A 20,625-nucleotide genomic window follows, 5' to 3' on the forward strand; every position below is an offset into this window, starting at 1 on the left:
AGTGCCAAAGAGAGAACAGTTTTTGGCCAGGACGACTGCAATGAACTTTACTGTTACCGAGGATGTTGTGAATCCTCCTGTTCAAAGGTTCTTGTATCCAACACACCCTACAATCATTTGCGCTACTGCCACAGTCTTCTGCAGCACTGCTAAACCACCCAGTGAAGTCACTCGTTTTTCTGGTACGACTGTAAAGGTTTACGAGGTTCCCCATGCCAGCTTTCTTAGTACACTGATGCTTGGATGCATGGATCACTCTCCCTAAGACAGTAACCTTAGCAAGGGGAAGTCTAGTATTATATATCACTTTGCCAGCTGTATCTGCCTATGATGAATCTCTCAAAGCAGCCGATATCCAGTTACAGAGGGAATTTCAGGAGATTTCCATCACATGAGGTACTTCTAGAGCCATGAACATCTGCCTTCGTTACAAAGAAATCCAACACAGGTGCCATCTGTGTTTAGATGCTCTGAGAAAATATAGAAAATACACATAAAAGGCGATGTGGTATGGCCTCCAGACCTATTAGTGCAGTAAACAACCTGAAGTAGGTCAATGGAGTCTAGTTTAGTTTATTTGACAGAAACAGGACTTCTTGTCAAGTTCAAGTTCACTTACTTATCTGGGTATTTATTTATATATTTATTTAATAAACACCTGACAGTGATCGAGAGAAACTGTCAGAATACTCAGGAAAAAGCAGATCTAAAAAAGTTGTGATGGCCCAAGAAAAGACACAAAGACCAATTTTTACTTTCTTAAAGGGACCCTAGAACAGAAACATGTATAGTCCTGGGCATAGTTAAATAATGAGTCTGTAACTTACATACTGTGAACCACAAACACTGTTGTGACCCAAACAAGGCTGTAAAACAGGCCAATTGCTTAACCCCAAAACTGTTACGCAACAACGCTCTGCACACACCAAGTCCACTAGCGAAAGCCTTTCACTGTCTAAAGCTGCAGTGCAGTAAACAGCAGAAGCTACTTGAGGAGAATATAGTGGTGTTTTTTTTAGATGTTTATAACACATCACCAACAGACTCTGCTATGGGAATAGGTGTTGCTAGGTGAACCAGGCCTTGTGAATGCAGCTTTTCCTGTGCTAGTGCCTGCAGAACGGGACCTTAAACTCAGCATGCAATCAATGTGGAAGTCGGCTCCCTCGAAAACAAACTAGACTACCTCAGCTGACTACCGTGCACTTTTGAACAGTAGCTACCATGATCAGACCTGTGCCGATAACAGAGTCCTCTTATTCAGATAGGTGTGCAGGATATAACCAGGGTTAAATGGTTTAACTGACTTTTATGCAATTACTGTTTGTTCCCTCTGCTGCTTCAGAGAAAAAGCACTGCGATTATTAATATCTCTGTAAGTACATCTGCTAATGCTTCCAGAAACATCACTGATGGGATAGCCAGCAAGGTATCTGACGAGAACCCAGTGAACCCTGCTAGGTCTAAACAAACACTAACACTGTCAATCAAAACATTTATTGGGACAAACATCAGACAAAGGCTGTATGTAATGCTAAGAGTTTATTTCAGTCAGTCAGTCAGTCGGTCAGTCAATAGCCTGCTTGCTTTTATCATACAGAAGTTTCATTTGTTGGTTAGTTTGTTGCCAGCCAAGGAAGAACTAGAACAGGTAGAAAGAGTGACAGGAGAATCAGAACAGGGAGAAGGACTGGCCCTTGCTTTGAAAACGCTTATATATAAATTAAATATGTACCCAAAGCAAATACGAGAACTTTTAATCATGATTGGTTAGACAACTCTTTCTGGTTTGAGTATGCTAATCAATCAAAAACCTTTTCCAAGTAACGAGGCTTGGCTCGGTCCACCTTAATTCTAATAGATCCAAGTACCACCAGCAGTTTAGAAAGGCCTGGTGAATTAGAGTTGACATCTATTAGCCACAACATTAAAACCAACAGAGAACAGCTCTTAGCCATTGAGGCATGGAATCCAAGAGATATTGCAGGCATGGACTTTTTCAGCTGGTTCATTGGTTGTCCTTTCTTAGAGCACTTTTGGTAGGTACTGATCACTGCATATCAGGAATCACCTGCCGTTTTGGAGATGCTCTGATACGGTCATCTGGCTCAGAACCATATGCTTCCAACACATGGAAGTTTCCAACACATCAACTTCTAGACTGTTAACTTGCTTGTATATTCCACCACTTAAACAATGCCTTTGTAACCTCACCTCAGTGGTTTTAATGTTATGGCTGATTTAGAGAACTTTGTGTTGAAAAATTACTGCCATTAAAGGTTGTCCTAAAATGTACACCATACCATACAGGCAATATATATATAAATTGCATCTCCACTTTAGCCATCTTTTTGAATTTGGCCGTTTTTATTTGTGTTGTATCACAATTTGCTTATGAATGGCCCATTAGAAATGCTCCAAAAAGACTCAAAAAATCTTTTTACATTGACTTGTACTGAAAAATAAAAGTTCTCTCGTCCACTTGTAAAGTTGCCATGTTGGAGAAACAACAACAAGTTCAGATGTTTAAGGGTTAAAAACACACAAAAAAAACTTCAGGCTTGGCATAAAGAGAGCCTTGATAAAACAGTGAGGGGAAAAGGTGCTTATCTCATCTAGTAAGGATGAATCAGTAGAGGAAATGCCACTGAAGTCTGTAAAGATAGTGATGGGGTGCAAGCTTGGCCACATGCACCTCAAGTGTCCTCACATATGTTTTTGCCATTCGTCTTTATCACAAAGCACAACAGCATACAGTACCACAGTCTCCAACACAGCAACACACAGCTGATCATTAAGCATCACACAAGATATTCTTCATAGTCACAAGAGCCAAAACAATACCAGAACAGAAGTAGGAATGCAACTGCAGCCCAAACACTGCCAGTGTCAAGCACAATCTCTACAGGTCTAGAGATACTTGTTGGGACCCGACTGCTAGAACCGAAGCAAGACAAGAACCGAGGCAGCATTTGTGCTTACTCATTCTTAATCTGTCAGGTTAGGGATTTATAATCTCCAGATCTCTCTCACACACAAACTATGCTTAGAAACACAGTCTCATAGAAACAGAACAAGGCACACCTGACAGGAGGGGCAGTGCTAAAAACAACTAACATGTGGTCAAGGTGGGACAGGGCCGAAGTCAAAGACCAACTACAAAGAGCGTAAGACAGAAGTAAACATAGGGATGAAAACAGAAAACAGGGCAGACATGAGGGCAAGCGGAGCTACATATTACAGCATTCTATGGCTTACATTTTCCTTGATGGTAATACAATCAACACATAATTATCAAACGGGTTAGCTTCTAATATGACTGAATTATTTACAATGATGACTATATACCACATTTACACACTTCTTTGGGTTTTTGGCTTGTCCGTTTGACTAGGCAGCAGATCTTGTACACTGGAGTTTTATTGTTCATTTGCATGCATGCTTGGAACCGTCAAAGTAAGTATTTGTAGTTAATCAGTTTGTGAAGTTCTGTTTGTATGGTCTGTCATTAAGTACATTCTTTTAAATTGTGTACATCATGCATACACTGACTTAATGGTTAAATAAAAGGACTGGAAAACACAATTTGTTCAAATGTGCCCTTTTTAAAATTACTGTGGGTATCAATTATAGGCTTAAGCATAATGCATCATACAAGAAGAAGTTTTTTTTAACAAGTTTAAAAGCTAAAACCTTTGTTATACCAGAGCCTTTTCAGAGATAACACCACCCCCTCCCACAAAAAGCCAAGTACAAACTTGTAGGTTGTGACGTAGGGCACAAAAGCACTGTCCCCAGAAGAAAGCGTGCATTCATCTGAGAAAGAAATGAATGCATGAAACATCCAGTCTTTCTCCTTTTAAAAAGGGTTAAAAAAAAGCAGCAGCACAGAGCAAACTCCCATAAGTAATGCATGAACACAAATCCAGCTGCACCACCGCATATTTTTACTCAGGAATGTACCATCACATACACATAAATAGGGGTCTCTCCTTGATCCTGGATCTGTTTATATGGTTTTTTTTAGCTGTGTATTTTTTCTGTTTCTAATTTCAGCACACACTGTAGAAATGTACATCACAGAAAAATACAGAACAGATAGATTAGCCTGGATTAACCTAGAAGAGGCCTGTAAACACAGCATTTACAGTCTTATGCAAACATGGGCACCCTGGTGAAATGTTTGGTTGATTGTCTAAGGGAAAATAAGTATAGTACAGATCATCTACCAGAAACAGGTCAGTTTTCTGAACATTTTAGACACAAAAGAATTACATGTACCAAACATTAGTAGAAGACAGTACATTTATGCCTCCTATCTGAGTGACGTACAGTTTAATCATGTTAATAAAGTAGATGAATGTACTGGGACTGCATGATGTACTGGACTGGAGGCTGAGGGATGATCAAACCCTGATTTGAGGCATGGAGTGTTTTCCACTGCAAGTATATCAGTGACCGTTGGCATCTGGGGGCATCCTAAAAGAGTAAGTGTGAGGAGAACCTTAATATAAATATAAAATTTTCATTAGTTCCACTGAGCCTCTCCACATGCCTTTGGGGAAATCCCAGGCACCATCTTAAGGGCAGCGCCAGTTAGCAATCCCAAGGTAATCCCAACCCAGAGCGAGTGCATTCCAACTGTAAATTACCCTCCTTGTTTTTCCCCCTCCCTCCTTTCACTGGGAGTGGTCACGTGTACATGCAACACAGGTATGACGCACATCTGTGAGGTGAGTCGAAGTCTGTGAGAGGGATCGAGGGCCCGATGTGGTACATGCAATGGTCAAGAGGAGAGCAGTGAGGGCCATCCGACGGCAGGGAGGGAGCGAATGGGTGCTAGCTGAGTGCTAGCTAAAAGCTAACCCTTCCCCAAGCTCTTCAGCTATCTAACCCCACACTGTGCCACTGGACACTAAGAGGACCCAGAAAGGACAGCAACACTATGACTAATTGGTGCCGTAAACCAGCCAATAAAAGCAGAGTCCACTAGAAAAGAAAAACAGTTGTAAAAAGGCTTGTAAATAGAATTTTTGCCCCAACCAAAAACATACAGTTAATTTTTATACATCAAAGAACAGCTTAAAACAACTTACTCAATAAATTCATTGTTTGGCACAGATTCTGAGTACATCATGTCCTGAAAGGAAATGTATGATGTCCATTTTGCCGTGTCTGCTGTTTCTCTTTCACTAACTCTTTCACTAACTAACTTCATTGCCCATTTTCTTCTCTTTTCTCCCTGTCATGCCTTTTATTTCTCCATTCCCTCCTCCCTTATTTCTCTGTCTGCACTATACCGCTATAGACAACACACGCACACACACACATGCACACACACACACACACACACAGAGCACATGGGGATAGGCCCTGTTCACAGACTGATATGATTTCGGAGGGACGGGGGAGGAAGAGAGAGGAGAGGAGATAGTAGAGAGGGGAAGAAAAAGAAGGAGGGGAGGGGTGAAAGTGTTTTAGCTCTGCAGAGAGATATGAAGGCACTGCCTTCCACACATTTACTGTAACTTAACTGACCTCCTGAACAGACCTGCACAACATATTGTTAAAGTATGCGTGTCATTACCACAGACTATATTTTTGAGATGTTAAATAGTTAAGTGTTTATCCATAGCAGCTCCCCAATGGCAATTACTAGCTTTGAGTTACCGGATTTTCAGGGGAACGTTTTGAAATGCCACTCAGACAGAAGTCATTTGCACATTCATTCAAACATTAAAAAAAAAATCATGAGAATATCTACAAGCAAATTTTAGTTCAGAGTCTGAACCTCTACATACACACACAAAGCAAGTAATTTAAAAAAATCAGCTATTAAAAAAAATTCATCCAGAATATCACTATATAAACTATATAATGTCGTTCATACTGAAGTACTGATGGCTTTAATAAGCAGAACATCTTGTTTTATTTACAGAAAACACAAAAATGGGATCAGTATTGACTGATACACAGCATTAAGAGACATTAAGAGATTCATCACTGGATCAGGACATCTCTCTTTTTTTTGCTGGAAATGCACTTAACTGAGACACCACTGTATTATATCAAACTGAATGATGAACTCCATGAACTGTTACACCCATCACATTTACAGTATATTGCAAGGTTTACTATAGTCACAGTATGTAGAAACAGAATAGCTTTGTCTGATTACTCGGCCATTAGCACTCCTGATTTTAATGATCACCTGCAGAATGCTGGTTCTAAATGATCCACTGCATGCTACAGAATTGCCTACAGCAGCTGATCAATGTGACCACTGCACCTAATTAGCAAAAGGCAAGTCATAAATAATTACCTCTATTAGGGTCCGGCTGTTGGATCAGCAAGACCAGGGCCTACAGACTGAATTCTAAAACTGACCCTATATCAGCACACACACACACACACACTCTGTGATACTGCAAGAGAAAGTTTTTGTATCATGACAATAAGTATCAGTACCAGATATTAATTAGCTGTGTATAATGTCCATCATCATAGTACTAGTTTAATCTAGTACAACTGTTCTAGTACTAGTTTAATCTAGTACACTAATTCTAGTACTAGTACTAGTTTAATCTAGTTTAATTATTCTAGTACAAGCTTAATCTAGTATACTTGTTCTTGTACCAGTTTAATCTGGTATAATTGCTCTCACCACGGGTAGAGAGAATGGCAATTTCACCGACATTCTGGCCTTTTCCGAGCTTATTTCAACTCGTGGAATCATGCAAAAGTCAAGTGATCCAAGGGCAGAGTTGTTGGCAGCGACTTTGTACTGTAGTCTCTAAATCTCTTTAGTTGTGCTCACTGAAGCACAAGTCTAACTTAACCAACACACTATGTTTGTTTTGTTGCTAGTCATAGACCCATTTACACCTGGTCACTTCAAGCATATTGAGTTTTCAGGATTATATCTGGATATGGCCAAGCCACTTTGCCACTTCAGAAAGTGGTCTCAGACACGTTAAAGCAGCATAAACGCATTTAACAAGCAAAACACAGCGAACCACCAGTAATGATTGACATGCAACAAGCAAATATGAAGATTTCGTCCCATACAGGATTTCAGTCTGACTCACTGGAGACACATTTGAATACAGAGTGTACATACATGTACACAAATCTTATCCAGACACTAGTCACATGAAGTGACCAGGTGTAAATGGGGGTCATAGCCAGTGTAACAGTGTAAGGATGATTTGACAGATTTCATCAGCACACTCACTACGGAGAGTACAGATTCAAGGTCCATCCTCTGAAAGAAAATAAAAGTCCTATGCCATGTTTTTTTTTATGTTACCGTGGCTACACTACTTTACATCACTGTGTGGTCTAACATGCCCACACAGTCTTGATCAAATTTCTCACTTTTCACTCAATCTGATGACTTTTTGCAGATTTTTCAAAGTCAAAACATTTAAAATCATTTTGAAAGTGACCAGCACCCTCCTACCTCTATCTCTGCGTGCATTCTCGCTCCCTTGGATAATACCCATTTTATACCACAGAAAAACAAATTACGGCTTCTCTCTCTCTCTCTCTCTCTCTCTCTCTCTGTTAGTCTCTGCAAAACAATGACTCATCATTCTGTAAGTCAACTGTTTCACTCTTTTCGAAACTCTTCTTTCATTCTTCTACCTCACCGCTTCTCCTTCAGTCCCCCTCCATGTAGTTTTTCTATATTTGCATCTATATGAATTAGAACAGAAGCCCAACCCTAAACTTTACCCTAACTTAACCAAAAAGAGGCTTTTACCCCTGAATGCCAGATCCAGGGTTTCTAGTTTTCTTGGGTATTTTTATTTTTGAGCTTCAAATATATGAAAAAACATGGGCGTGCGCGCGCGCACACACACACACACACACACACACACACAAAGACACACACACACAAAGACACACACACACACACAAAGACAGACCCACAGACACACTTCCTTTCCCTGTGAATGATGTCATTTTCTCCACTGCTTGGCCGTCTGTCCTTTGATACGGTTTCCTGTGCTGCTGAGAGAACATCACACTGTACCACTCAATGTGTGTGTGTGTGTATGTGTGTGTGTGTATGTGTGTGTGTGTGTCACATTCAGTTTCTGTGAGCACACACACCTCTAATGAGACCCTGCAGCCACAGAACACACTTGCCTTCAACACTCACTCGTCCCGGCAGTCCCACTGCGACCATGGTAACAGGAGTTTGAATAAAGACGCAGTGTGTGTTGGTGCAGGTGGCTACATGCAGCTCTGCCGCACACTGCTGCGACATGCTTTAGTCAACGGCACAAAAAACACACCTCAGTCAACGTTTAGGTGGAGGGAAAACAACTGTACTCTAATTATGGTCAATGACATCAAGTAGATGTTTCAGTTTAAAAGTGTCTATTTAAGATCAACTGAACAATCTGGACATAGTTTAACTAAGGCAAGCATTCCAGCAGCTCCAGTGCAAAAGTGAAGAACCAAACTGGTCTTGGAAAGTAGTTGGAGAGTGCAAATACAAGGATGGTGTTTCTAAAAAAGTGGCCAGTGAGCAGAAGCACAATGCAGATATGGCCAGTGAAAGGCAGCACAAGGACGGTGTTTCTAATAACGTGGCCAGTGAGTGGAAGCACAAGATGCTTTTCTTAATGAAGTGGAGGCTGAGTATATGCAGTGTGTGAATTATGCCGGCACTTTGTATTCAGCCGTTCAGTGAAAGCACTGTCGTTTGTCCTGGCCCACACACTCTAATGATCAGTCATCTTGATTAAGTCACACGGGATGTTGTGTCCGCTGCAATGCACTGTGGGACGGTTTATTTCTGGACAGACTGCAGTCCAAATGCACTTGCCAAATGTCCAATGAAGCTTACTCAGTAAAAGACATGAACGGTTTTATTATGGAGCAGCGGCAGTGCTATGATTGGGCCCAGTTAACCTAGACCCACCCACATTTATTACTGGCCCATCCCAAAATAAAGTCAAGTTGACTAATATTAAAACCGTATGAATAAATGAACTGATTGGTTAGTGAGTAGGACCGTTATGTGAATTGTGGTAATGAAAGAGTATATTCAGTAAAAATCTGATTGAGGCATAAATACCAACCAGCTCCTTAACACCAAAGTCATGTACTGATCAGCCATACCTTTAAAACCAATAAAAGGTCAAATGAATAACATTGATTATCTTATTCCAATGACATCTGGGGGGGGGGGGGTATACATAATAGGTCTGTAAGTAAGTGAACAGTCAGTTCTTGAAGGTAAAAATTAGTCAAGCTTAAGAATCTGAGCTCCTTTGACAAGGCTCAAAATGTGATGTCTAGATGACTGGATCAGAACATCTCAAAAACATCAGGCGCGTCTTGTTGGATGTTCTTAGTGTGCAGTGGTTAGTACCAACAAAAAGTAGTCCTAAAAAGGACAACCAATGAGACCGATGGCAGGGTCATGTGTGCCAAAAAGCTCATTGATGTGATCCATTAAGGCCCCACCTCATAACTTCAAGCACTTGACTTGACTGTGTCTTTGAAGTTAAGACAACTTCAGAGGTCTTGTGGAGTCCCTGTCTTGATGGATCAGAGCTGATCTGATGGCACGACAGAGACCTACACAATAATAGGCAGGTGGGGTTAATTTTAGGTCAATATTATGGCTGATTGGTATAAACTGAGTCATTACCAGCATATTACATTTGTTCTGGTCAATACTGCTTCTGAGTGTGAAGCAATTATTAGTGCTAGTCTATAACTATAAATATCAAAATTTTCCCTAACACAGTACAGCGTAACAAACAACGACCTCTCAGCTAGGGGAAATCTACCATCTATCCTATGTGGTGGTTTGTGCGCAATCAAGTGTGTTAGTGTAAAGTTTAGATTTTACTGCACATTGTCGCTTTACAATTGCTTAATGTAAACGCAGCACTGTGACTCAAATACTACTGCAGTGCATCCAACAATAAAGGTAGCATTCATTTTCTATTGAAGAAATTAGTAGATGTTACTACATACTGGACACACAGACATCACAAACTCCTTTGGTGGCATATTTGAACAGGCTGAAGAATACACAAACATGATTTCTTCATGCATTACTATCAATACAGTATGGCTTGAAAGAGTTAAAGAGACACTTTAGAAATGGAAAAACAGTGTTTATTTAAAGTTGCTTATGTAGTACAGAATTTTTGAGGCAAAGCCTCAGGTTTGGATTTTTGTTTCTCTCAGCTGTAATGTTTTAAGTGTTCCACTTTCTGCCAGTTTTGAGGCTTTCAATGAATCTTTGATGCTGTTGCTAGATGCGGCTGTATTTGTGACATGCATACAACCAACTTCAATAGAACGAACACACACTGTTTACTGAAACCTCGCCACACACGTCCCTGTGGGAATCACTGGATCTTTAAGAATAAATATTTCCATCACTGTAGCCTGTTGAGCGTGTTTCCAAATGTTAAGGGCTTCCTGTGGAACTCACGAGTCAGTGTGCTGGAAGAGCGCTACTCAGCTAAAGAGACACCTTCCCATGACAGGGCTACACCACTGCATTATTCAAAGCTATCCCCGGTCACCTGCACTGTCTTTCCTTGTGTGTGTGTGTGTGTGTGTGTGTGTGTGTGTGTGTGTGTGTGAGAGTGTGTGTGAGAGAGAGAGAGAGAGAGAGAGAGAGAGAGAGAGAGAGAGTAAATGAGTGAGTGAGAGGAAAGAAATAGACATTGAATTATTCACCTCTCTCGCTCTCTCTATTTCTGTCTCTGAGGCACCCATTCCCCACTGCAGGGGGCATTACTTATTCACATGTCCCACCCAGTGTGTGTGCGCGTGCATGTGTGCACATGTGAGCAATGGAGAGTGGGGTGGAAAGGCAAAAAGGATAAAAGTAAAATCAAGTGGTGGTGAGTGAGCAAAAAAGAGAGTGAGAGAGAGAGAGAGAGAGAGAGAGAGGTGAGGCATACCCTCTCTAAACGGACACAGAGAAAAGGCAAACAACAGAATAAGGGATGAATGTAAGGGAGAGAGAGTGAGAGAGAGAGAGAGAGAGAGAGAGAGAGAGAGAGAGAGAGAGAGAGAGAGACAGACAGAGAGAGAGAGAGAGAGAGAGAGAGAGAGAGAGAGAGACAGAGAGACAGACAGAGAGAGAGAGAGCCATGTCATAGCATGCTGAGAATTCTGGGTAAATGAGCATGTTGCTTCCTGATGCTCTGTGACCTAGATTAGAGTAATCTCTCCCTCTCTCTCCCTTTCTTTACCTCACTCTCACTGTTTCTCTCTTTCCCAATGCCCCCCCTCTCTGTAGAAACTTGCTTGTCCTCCCACAGACTCAATGAAGAAAACCAAACCACAGAGGATCTCCCTCCACACAAAATACTGAACGACACAATACCTCCCAGCCTCTCCAGTTACAAATTACACACACACACACACACACACACACACACACACACACACACACACACACACACACAGCTCATCTGATCAGCTTAAGTGCATAAAAGCAGCAGAGTCTGCGCTCTGAATTTCAGCAAAGATCACAACAGCTCGTTCCTGACACTTTCAATGGCACTCATTATGGATGAACACACACACCCTGAATGTGCTGATTGTGCAGTCCGCATGGGATGGGAACCCCCTCTTTAGGACAGGACAAAATGACAGTAATGTCTCAGAAAGGATGAACAGGATTCTGAGAATTGTAGCAGCAGCTGGCTATAGCACTCTCCGCTCTCTCAGGGTAATAGGAGGTCCCTTCATTAGGCTCAGTGTTAATTATCATTTCTATATTTAACCAGCGAGAGCCATATGATTGTGAGTGCACTGCCCTCTGACATTTCCTCTAAGAGCGCAGCTGCTAATAGCAACCGGGTCCCTTTGTCCCAGCGCAATGCCACCTCCGCCACTTCTCTGAACTGACCCTATCCTTTCTCTATAGCTGACAAAATCAATAGGCGCTTTTACACATCACCACTGTCCAACTGCATTTCTCATTTTTCAAGCATATGAAAACAGCAGCTGCTGCTTCTACTGTGTAATCATAGGGGTGGACAATATGCAAAAATGGCAAAATGGTGATACACATACAGTGGGGAGAACAAGTATTTGATACACTGCTGATTTTTCAGGTTTTCCCACTTGCAAAGCATGTAGAAGACTGTAATTTTTATCATAGGTACTCTTCAACTGTGAGTGATGGAATCTAAAACAAAAATCCAGAAAAATACATTGTATGATTTTTAAATAATTAATTTCCATTTTATTGTGGGAAATAAGTATTTGATACACCAGAAAAAGAAACTTAATATTTGGTACAGAAACCTTTGTTTGCAATTACAGAGATGAGACGTTTCCTGTAGTTCTTGACAAGGTTTGCACACACTGCAGCAGGGATTTTGGCCCACTCCTCCATACAGATCTCCTCCAGAGCCTTCAGGTTTCATGGCTGTCGCTGGGCCACACGGACTTTAAGCTCCCTCCAAAGATTTTCTATTGGATTCAGGTCTGGAGACTGGCTAGGCCACTCCAGGACCTTAAGATGTTTCCTACGGAGCCACTCTTTAGTTGCCCTGGCTGTGTGTTTTGGGTCGTTATCATGCTGGAAGACCCAGCCACGACCCATCTTCAGTGCTCTTACTGAGGGAAGGAGGTTGTTGGCCAAAATCTCACGATACATGGCCCCATCCATCCTTCCCACAATACGGTGCAGTCGTCCTGTCCCCTTTGCAGAAAAGCATCCCCAAAGAATGATGTTTCCACCGCCATGCTTCACGGTTGGGATGGTGTTCTTGGGGTTGTACTCATCATTCTTCTTCCTCCAAACATGACGAGTGGAGTTTAAACCAAAAAAGTTCTATTTTTGTCTCATCAGACCACATGACCTTCTCCCATTCCTCCTCTGGATCATTCAGATGGTCATTTGCAAACTTCAGACGGGCTTTGACATGCGTTGGCTTGAGGAAGGGCACCTTGCGTGCACTGCAGGATTTTAATCCTTGACGGCGTAGAGTGTTACTGATTGTTTTCTTTGAGACTGTGGTCCCAGCTCTATTCAGGTCATTGACCAGGTCCTGCCGTGTAATTCTGGGCTCATTCCTCACCTTCCTCAAGGTCATTGATGCTCCACGAGGTGAGATCTTGCATGGCGCCCCAGACCGAGGGAGATTATCCGTTATTTTGCATTTCTTCCATTTTCTAATAATTGCACCAACAGTTGTTGCCTTCTCACCAAGCTGCTTGCCTATTGTCCTGTAGCCCATCCCAGCCTTGTGCAGGTCTACAATTTTATCCCTGATGTCCTTACAAAGCTCTCTGGTCTTGGGCATTGTGGAGATGCTGGAGTCTGACTGATTGAGTGTGTGGACAGGTGTCTTTTATACAGGTAACGAGTTCAAACAGGTGCAGTTAATACAGGTAATGAGTGGAGAACAGGAGGGCTTCTTAAAGAAGAAGTAACATGTCTGTGAGAGCCAAAATTCTTACTGGTTGATAGATGATCAAATACTTATTTCCCACAATAAAATGGAAATTAATTATTTAAAAATCATACAATGTATTTTTCTGGATTTTTGTTTTAGATTCCATCACTCACAGTTGAAGAGCACCTATGATAAAAATTACAGTCTTCTACATGCTTTGCAAGTGGGAAAACCTGAAAAATCAGCAGTGTATCAAATACTTGTTCTCCCCACTGTATGGGTACCACGTTTCATTACAAAGGGTGTAATGAGTCCTGTTTAACTGTATTAAAAATTAAAATTGTAGCACACAGTATTGGAGAGTATATGAACAGTAGTTTCACTCACAATTCACTCACACCTAGGGGCAATTTAGCATGACCAACCATGTGTGTTTTTGGGAGGAGAGAGGAAACCGAAGTACCTGGACGAAACCCCACACGGACATGGCAAAAACACATCAAACACCACACAGACAGCAACCAGAGCGAGAATTGAACCCACCACTCCAGGCCCCTGGAGCTGTGAACAAAAGCACTACCTGCAGTGCTGCTGTGCCTCCCAATAAATATTGTGTATCGCAAAAATATTGTGATATGATCTTTTTACCATATTACCCAATGCCACCAATAAGTAAATGTTTCACACCATTTTCATTTGTTACACTAACAAACAATAAAGGACATAAGAATACACCACTATGAATCAACTTTGTGGATGCAAGCTTTTGTTATGGCAGCATGTTGACGTATGACTGTCTAGTGCAGAAAGTTTTTGTTCAGATCAATGATGGTCCACCAGTGTCTTAACGGTTCACTCAGTAATCTCCACAGCGTTTTACTGTGATCAGGATCTGATCGGATATCTGTGTTTTGGTGAGATGTCAACATAGTCATTATTTTACTCATGGGAAAAAAACTGATGAGCTCTGATTTCACTGGCTATAATACAGAGCTGAAAACTATAACATAGTTTAACACTGTCACTCCCCACTTTTCCAGCTTTTCATCAGCTATCAAGTCTGAGCTCCCCTTTGGCAAACACTAGGAAAGGAAAAGGCTCTCCAGTTTTATCAGTATCGACAACACCATATTCTCGTGAACACCACCAAATTCTTGACATTACATTTACATTACATTTACATTTACGGCATTTAGCAGATGCTCTTATCCAGAGCAACTTACAAAGTGCTTTGCTATTTACCCAAGAAAAGCCTTAGCTAGTTAGAATAGACTAATAATTCAAAGATATCTCTAAGCTTTAGACATTGCTAAACACAATACAATAAGGCGACCATAGAACTATTCGTCCAAGTACTCTCTGAAGAGGTGGGTCTTCAGTTTGCGTTTGAAGACAGCGAGCGACTCGGCCGTTCGGACACCCAGGGGCAGCTCGTTCCACCACTTTGGTGCCAGGACAAAAAAAAGCCTGGACGCTTGTCTTCCGCGGATTTTGAGGGATGGCAGGTCGAGCCGAGCCGTACTTGAAGCTCGAAGGGCTCTTGGTGCAGATCGGCTTTTGACCATTGCCATCAGATGCCATCAGCTGATTTTACATTATTCAAGAATGTCAAGGTAAATACAGGAACCAGAGTCCATGATATCTACAATATCATTATCCTATTTACCATTTAGGAGAACCAGTGAACCTACATGTGTCTTCTGAGGTTTATATGTAATGCCAATAATGGTATTATATAAAGATAATGGTATAATATAATACAACTGCATGTAAAAATAGCATGAATGATTGTACACTTCTAAACATTAATGGATTAATGGACTAATAGACCAGTACTGAGTAATGCTCTCACTACTGGAGGGAGAGTGCTGCAGTGTTACATCTCTAATTGATATGTTGGAGCATCTTCAGGGCAGACTGATAATCAGTCCAGTTGCATGAACAAAAACAAAACAAAAACAAACAAACAAACAAACAAACAAACAAAACACTTACAAAATCTAACCCACAACAACAACCAGTTACTGAAATTAAAGAACTGAGCAGACATTTACATTACATTTCAGGCACCTGGCAGATGCTCTTATTTAAAGTGACTTATATTTGAATCATGTTAGACAAATGGGCCAATGCAGCATTATGAGTCTTGCCTAAGCACTCTTAGGACTTGGTGTAGTGTGGTGTGCTTGCCCAGCCAGAGAATCAAACCCTAGTCTGTCAAAGGAAACGCAGTGTCATTACCCACATTAATACATCAACCATATTTAGAAACAGCATAATGTGAGAATTGGTGTCTTTTTGGGCTTCCCCCTACAGTTGGGCAGAGTAATTTTACCCCAATTGCATAAGCATAAAATCAAGCTATAGCAGACAGCTATACGTATATAGCTGATAGATACAGAACTGGCTTCTGAAGGAGGAAAAAAAAGCATGAAGACTAACATAGTACAGTAATATTACAGGATTTTACATAAACATGACTCACGAGAGGTTTAATGCACGCTTCACCAAAGTCACATAGTACAGTAACAGCATTTAGGCCTGAAGAGGCAATAATAGAGATACCATTCTCTAAATTACAGTGAACCATTAACATGACTTTGAAGCTGTTATTTTAAGATAACATTGAGTCAGATTGACATTTAGGTCTAAAGACTTGTAACTGCCAGACATTTACAGACCATACCCACTGCATTCACAGTGTTTCTTTAGAAGAATCACAATACGCATAGACATTTTCTCATTTTCCTGTTACCTACCATCAGTGCAAAGAAAAGGGGTTTCAAACCGCCTACCTAAACACACACACATAGAGCGACTGGGAAGACGAACACTCTTCTTAAGCAATCAAGGACACACATAAATGGTTTATGTATTTGAATGTGGGGGTGAGAGATGGCAGTGTTCTAAAGGCTGCAGGCTTCTGATTGAGGGCCATAAATATCATGGCTGGAGGTGGGGACTGAGGACAGTGCCAGGACTGCATTCTGAGCTCAGCAACACGACACACTAATGCTGACATATGGCAAGTGTGGCTAGTGGTGTACACACACTTATATTGTCCACCCAGGGGACAATACTTACACCAACACATATGGGGGAGATAGAGAAGGAGAAAAGAGGTTTCCATGTGATTTCAAAAAATACCCTTCACCAGACCATGCCTTGTTCTCAAACATAACTACATTTACATTTAAGGCTTTTAGCAGACACTCTTATCCAGAGTGACTTACAAAAGTGCTTTGCTATTTCCCCAAGAAAAACCTCAGCTAGTTTGAAAAAGCTAAAATATCAAAAATTACTCTAAGTTTAGACACTACTAAACACAAGTCAGTAATTCACCCAAGTTTTCTCGGAAGAGGAGAGTGACTGTGGACACTGCGACTATGCCATTCGGACACCCAGGGGAAGCTTGTTCCACCACTTTGGTGCCAGGACAGAAAAAGCCTGAATGCTTGTCTTCCGTGGATTTTGAGGGATGGCGGGTCGAGCCAAGCTCGAAGGGCTCTTGGTGCGGATCGGCTTTTGACCATTGCCATTAAGTACGGAGGGGCTGGTCATTTCTGGGTTTTGTAGGCCAGCGTCAAGGTTTTGAATCTGATGCGGACAGCTACAGGAAGCCAGTAAAGAGAATGCAGCAGTGTCATGTGTCATGGCCACTGGTATGTAACTATAGGAAGATCACGGCAAATAATTTATAATATATGATTGTATAAGCAGCCACCAAAGTGTTATCTAAGCAGCCACTGGGGATGCATCATCATGAGCGGAGTAGGACATTCAGCTTTTACCAAACTGTTCGCATCCCAGGCGCTCGGTTGATTGGGGGTGTGGCATGGAGGAAAACACAGAGGTATGTCTCCAATTCCAAGCATACAACTTACACAAACATGATCACACAGACACATGCACTCATAGACGTGCTTGATTTCGACAACTGAGGAGAGTTATATAACACAAGCACATGTCAAAACACACACACACACACACACACACACATTAAATGTGGTTAATACATACAGTATACCAATTAGTGCACTCTTGCTTTGGCCCAGCACAGCCTTCAGTCCATATACACCAGCACTGCACTAATTTATCCATGGTTGTTTAAATTCCTTTAAACTAAGTACTTTAATTTAGAAATATTAATCAAGCACATACACTGGCAGTCCATAAGCACATACAATCATACACACATGAAGTTCAGCATCTGTTTTCAGGTGTCTGATGGGATGTAACCCTTACTATGGAAAACATGGACGCTGTGGTTCTATTCCCTTCCATGTTATAGAAATTAGGCCAAATTTGTCCACCATGTTGCTATATTTGAGTCTGCGCAGTAGAGACTAGAGGTGTAGTCAGACTAGACTACTCGTCTGATAGACCCGTCCCCTTCTCCCAGTCCAAACGTGTCCTTCTTTGAGCTTACAGCACTGACGGAGAGGGGATTTGTACAGTTTGTACAGTAAGTGTAATGTGTAAAAAACAGATTTCTGAGGGGAAATGGAAAAATGAGACATATGGGAATGGGCGGAGCTACATGTTGTAATGCAACCAGCCAGCAGGGCGCTAAACCTGTGGTTGCTTTTGAGAGAGGTTGTACTCTACATGCTTTCTACAGTTATTGATGTAACCTTTTTTTGGAGGCTGACTACAAATGATGACTTGATATGCCAACACCACAATGCAAAATGCCACACCGCTCATCAAGTGATAGAGTGGGCTGAGAAGTGAGGATGTTCAGGCGTTTAGCAAAACATTAAGAATATGTGGGCATGTGGGCAAAACATGAAAACATAATAAAATTATCACCAATCAGTGTAAGGTGGCTATCAAGGGCAGTGTAAGGTGGCTATCAAGGGCAGATTTTAAAAATGCAAATATCTCATACTTGGCGTGATTTGTGTTTAACATTTTCTGCACTCTAATCAATAAAACAGGACTAATTACACTTACAAAATGTACACTAATGACATACACAATATGCTTAGAAACAGCCTCAAAATGTACCCTTTACTCCCCAGTCAATATAGTCCATGTGGGAAGTGAAGCCAGGAATACACTACACAAATAAATCCAAATGGATTTCAGCAAAAGACAGTCTGCACCAAATGACAGTCTTCTTGTTTTGTTTTTTTTACTAACAAAGATGCCAATAACTATTCCAATATAAAGCATGAATAAGCCATTTTATTTGCATCCTTACATGACACAAACAAACTAAACTGGGACCAGACGTATCTGTGCACTTTTGAACTCACTTATGTTTTTATTTATATTTGAAAAAGATCTGACCCGTCTAGGCATGGGCTCCACATGGCTCGCGGTTAGAGCGCCGGGATATCGATAACAGGGTTGTGGGTTCGATTCCCGGGCTCGGCAAGCTGCCACTGTTGGGCCCTTGAGCAAGGCCCTTTACCCTCTCTGCTCCCCGGGCGCTGGAGTTGGCTGCCCACCGCTCTGGGTGTGTGTGTGTACTCACTGCCCCTAACACGTGTGTGTGTGAGTGTGTGTTCACTACCAGATGGGTTAAATGCGGAGGACACATTTCGCTGTACAGTCCACACTGTACAGTGACGAATACGTGCACCTTTATCCTTTATCCTTAAAAAAACACATGACCTCTGAAGCCGTCCTGTGGTGTCCAGCACTCAGACGTTAGCAGCAGATCCTAGCCATCACAATTTAACTCCAAAACATTGTTTTTAATGCATGTTTTTTTATAGAAGTCCCAAAAAAAGCAATGCATTTCAACAGCCTAATTACGTCATTGTTATAAGGAGTGTTTAAGCCTAGACTCCTTTTTCAACCAGGCAGCTAATCACAACAGAGGTCATTTGTGCATTAAAGGAACAGCCACAGACACAGAATGTTTAAATGTACAAGATAAAGAGAGGATGGAATATGCTCATGATGTAATGAATTCTGCATATTCATGCTTCCAAAAGAAATAGTGAAATACAAGAAAAACATTGGATACGGGCCCTTTAACAGGCAGCCCAGCTCTGTGGAGTTTCACACGGGACAGCAGCTTTTCTAACTCAGGGAATATTATCTGTGTGTTTTTGTGTGTGTATGCATGTATGCATGTGTGTGTGTGTGTGTGTGTGTGTACATTGTCCACCAGTGAGAAACATCAGCCCCCATTGCTGATGGCTGGCGTACTGGTGAAGAACAGAACATTATCCTGCTCTTCACACATCTGTCAATGCCCCTGCTGCTTACGCCACCATGCTTTACATCCTTCACATCATTAAAACAGACGGAAAAAAGAATATTTTATATATAATAATTTATATACAGTCTAGCAAACATCTCTAAAACTCAATTTAGGCAGTTTTAACGTGCTTTATATCGAATTATACCAAATGTCTGGTAAAGAGAGTCTGACTGATTAACCAAATAAATAAATAAATAAATAAATCAACAAATAAATAAATAAATAAATCTCTCCTCCACTCAGCACACAGGCCTATAACGTTATCCTATCGACTCCACGGTCGTTTTCATAATGGCGCGTTAAAACCTGAGCTTTATCGAGGCGTGTGAGCGAACAGAGAGGGATGACACGCGAAAACAGGAGGTAAACAAGACAAAACCCACTCTCGGTGAAAAAGAGGTCAGTGTGTTTCGGCCCTCACCACAGCGTTAGCGTTAGCACTGTAGCATCTCTCCCTCTCTCTCTCCCTCTCTCTCTCCGTCTCTCTCTCTCTCTTGTGGGCGACTCAACACTCCACTGAGCCATTCTCTAAAATCTGCCCCAACACACTCACACCCGCACTCTCTCTCTCTCTCTCTCTCTCTCACACACACACACACACACACACACACACAAGCTACCTGTCCCTGTCCTCCACTCGCCTTTGCTCCGGAGGGGGGAGGTTAGTGTGATGAGCTTACCCTCGGACAGCTCCAGGTCTAGCTCGGCGAGCTGCTCCCGGACCTCTGCGGGCAGAGCCGATACCTCCACGCTTCGTTCCGCCATGCTTGAGCAGAGAGGCGGCTAAAGTGGAGCAGTTCCCCTAAAAAAAAACTACAGCAGCTTCCCCGCTTCCAGCGAGCAGTCGCAGCGGCTGTTACACGGCAGCAGGAGCTCCATCCGTGAAGCGCTCCATCTCCGCCATACCGAGAGAGACGGAGGTCCAGACCGATGGAGAGAGTCACGTGACCCGCAGCCCAGAGGAGAGCTGCTGAGGATCAGGAGCGTTTCTGCTCCCTCTGCTGT

At 41.9% G+C, this 20,625-nt stretch overlaps 1 protein-coding gene across 5 annotated transcripts in view; it reads right to left on the reverse strand.

The window, feature by feature from the left end:
* The window catches only part of dip2bb (disco-interacting protein 2 homolog Bb), a 44,446-nt gene extending 23,821 nt beyond the window's left edge, over positions 1-20,625 (reverse strand). For 4 of the 5 annotated variants that reach the window (XM_072684459.1, XM_072684457.1, XM_072684458.1 and 1 more), the window contains exon 1: positions 20,301-20,623. In XM_072684459.1, coding sequence (XP_072540560.1) covers positions 20,301-20,385 — 85 coding nt within the window. In that variant the 5' untranslated portion in view covers positions 20,386-20,623. Of the gene's footprint in view, positions 1-20,300 lie in introns of all 5 variants that reach the window. The other variant, XM_072684460.1, reaches the window with a different exon arrangement.

The sequence above is a fragment of the Salminus brasiliensis genome, chromosome 7 (assembly GCF_030463535.1).
Source record: "Salminus brasiliensis chromosome 7, fSalBra1.hap2, whole genome shotgun sequence".
NCBI classification, from domain to species: domain Eukaryota; kingdom Metazoa; phylum Chordata; class Actinopteri; order Characiformes; family Bryconidae; genus Salminus; species Salminus brasiliensis.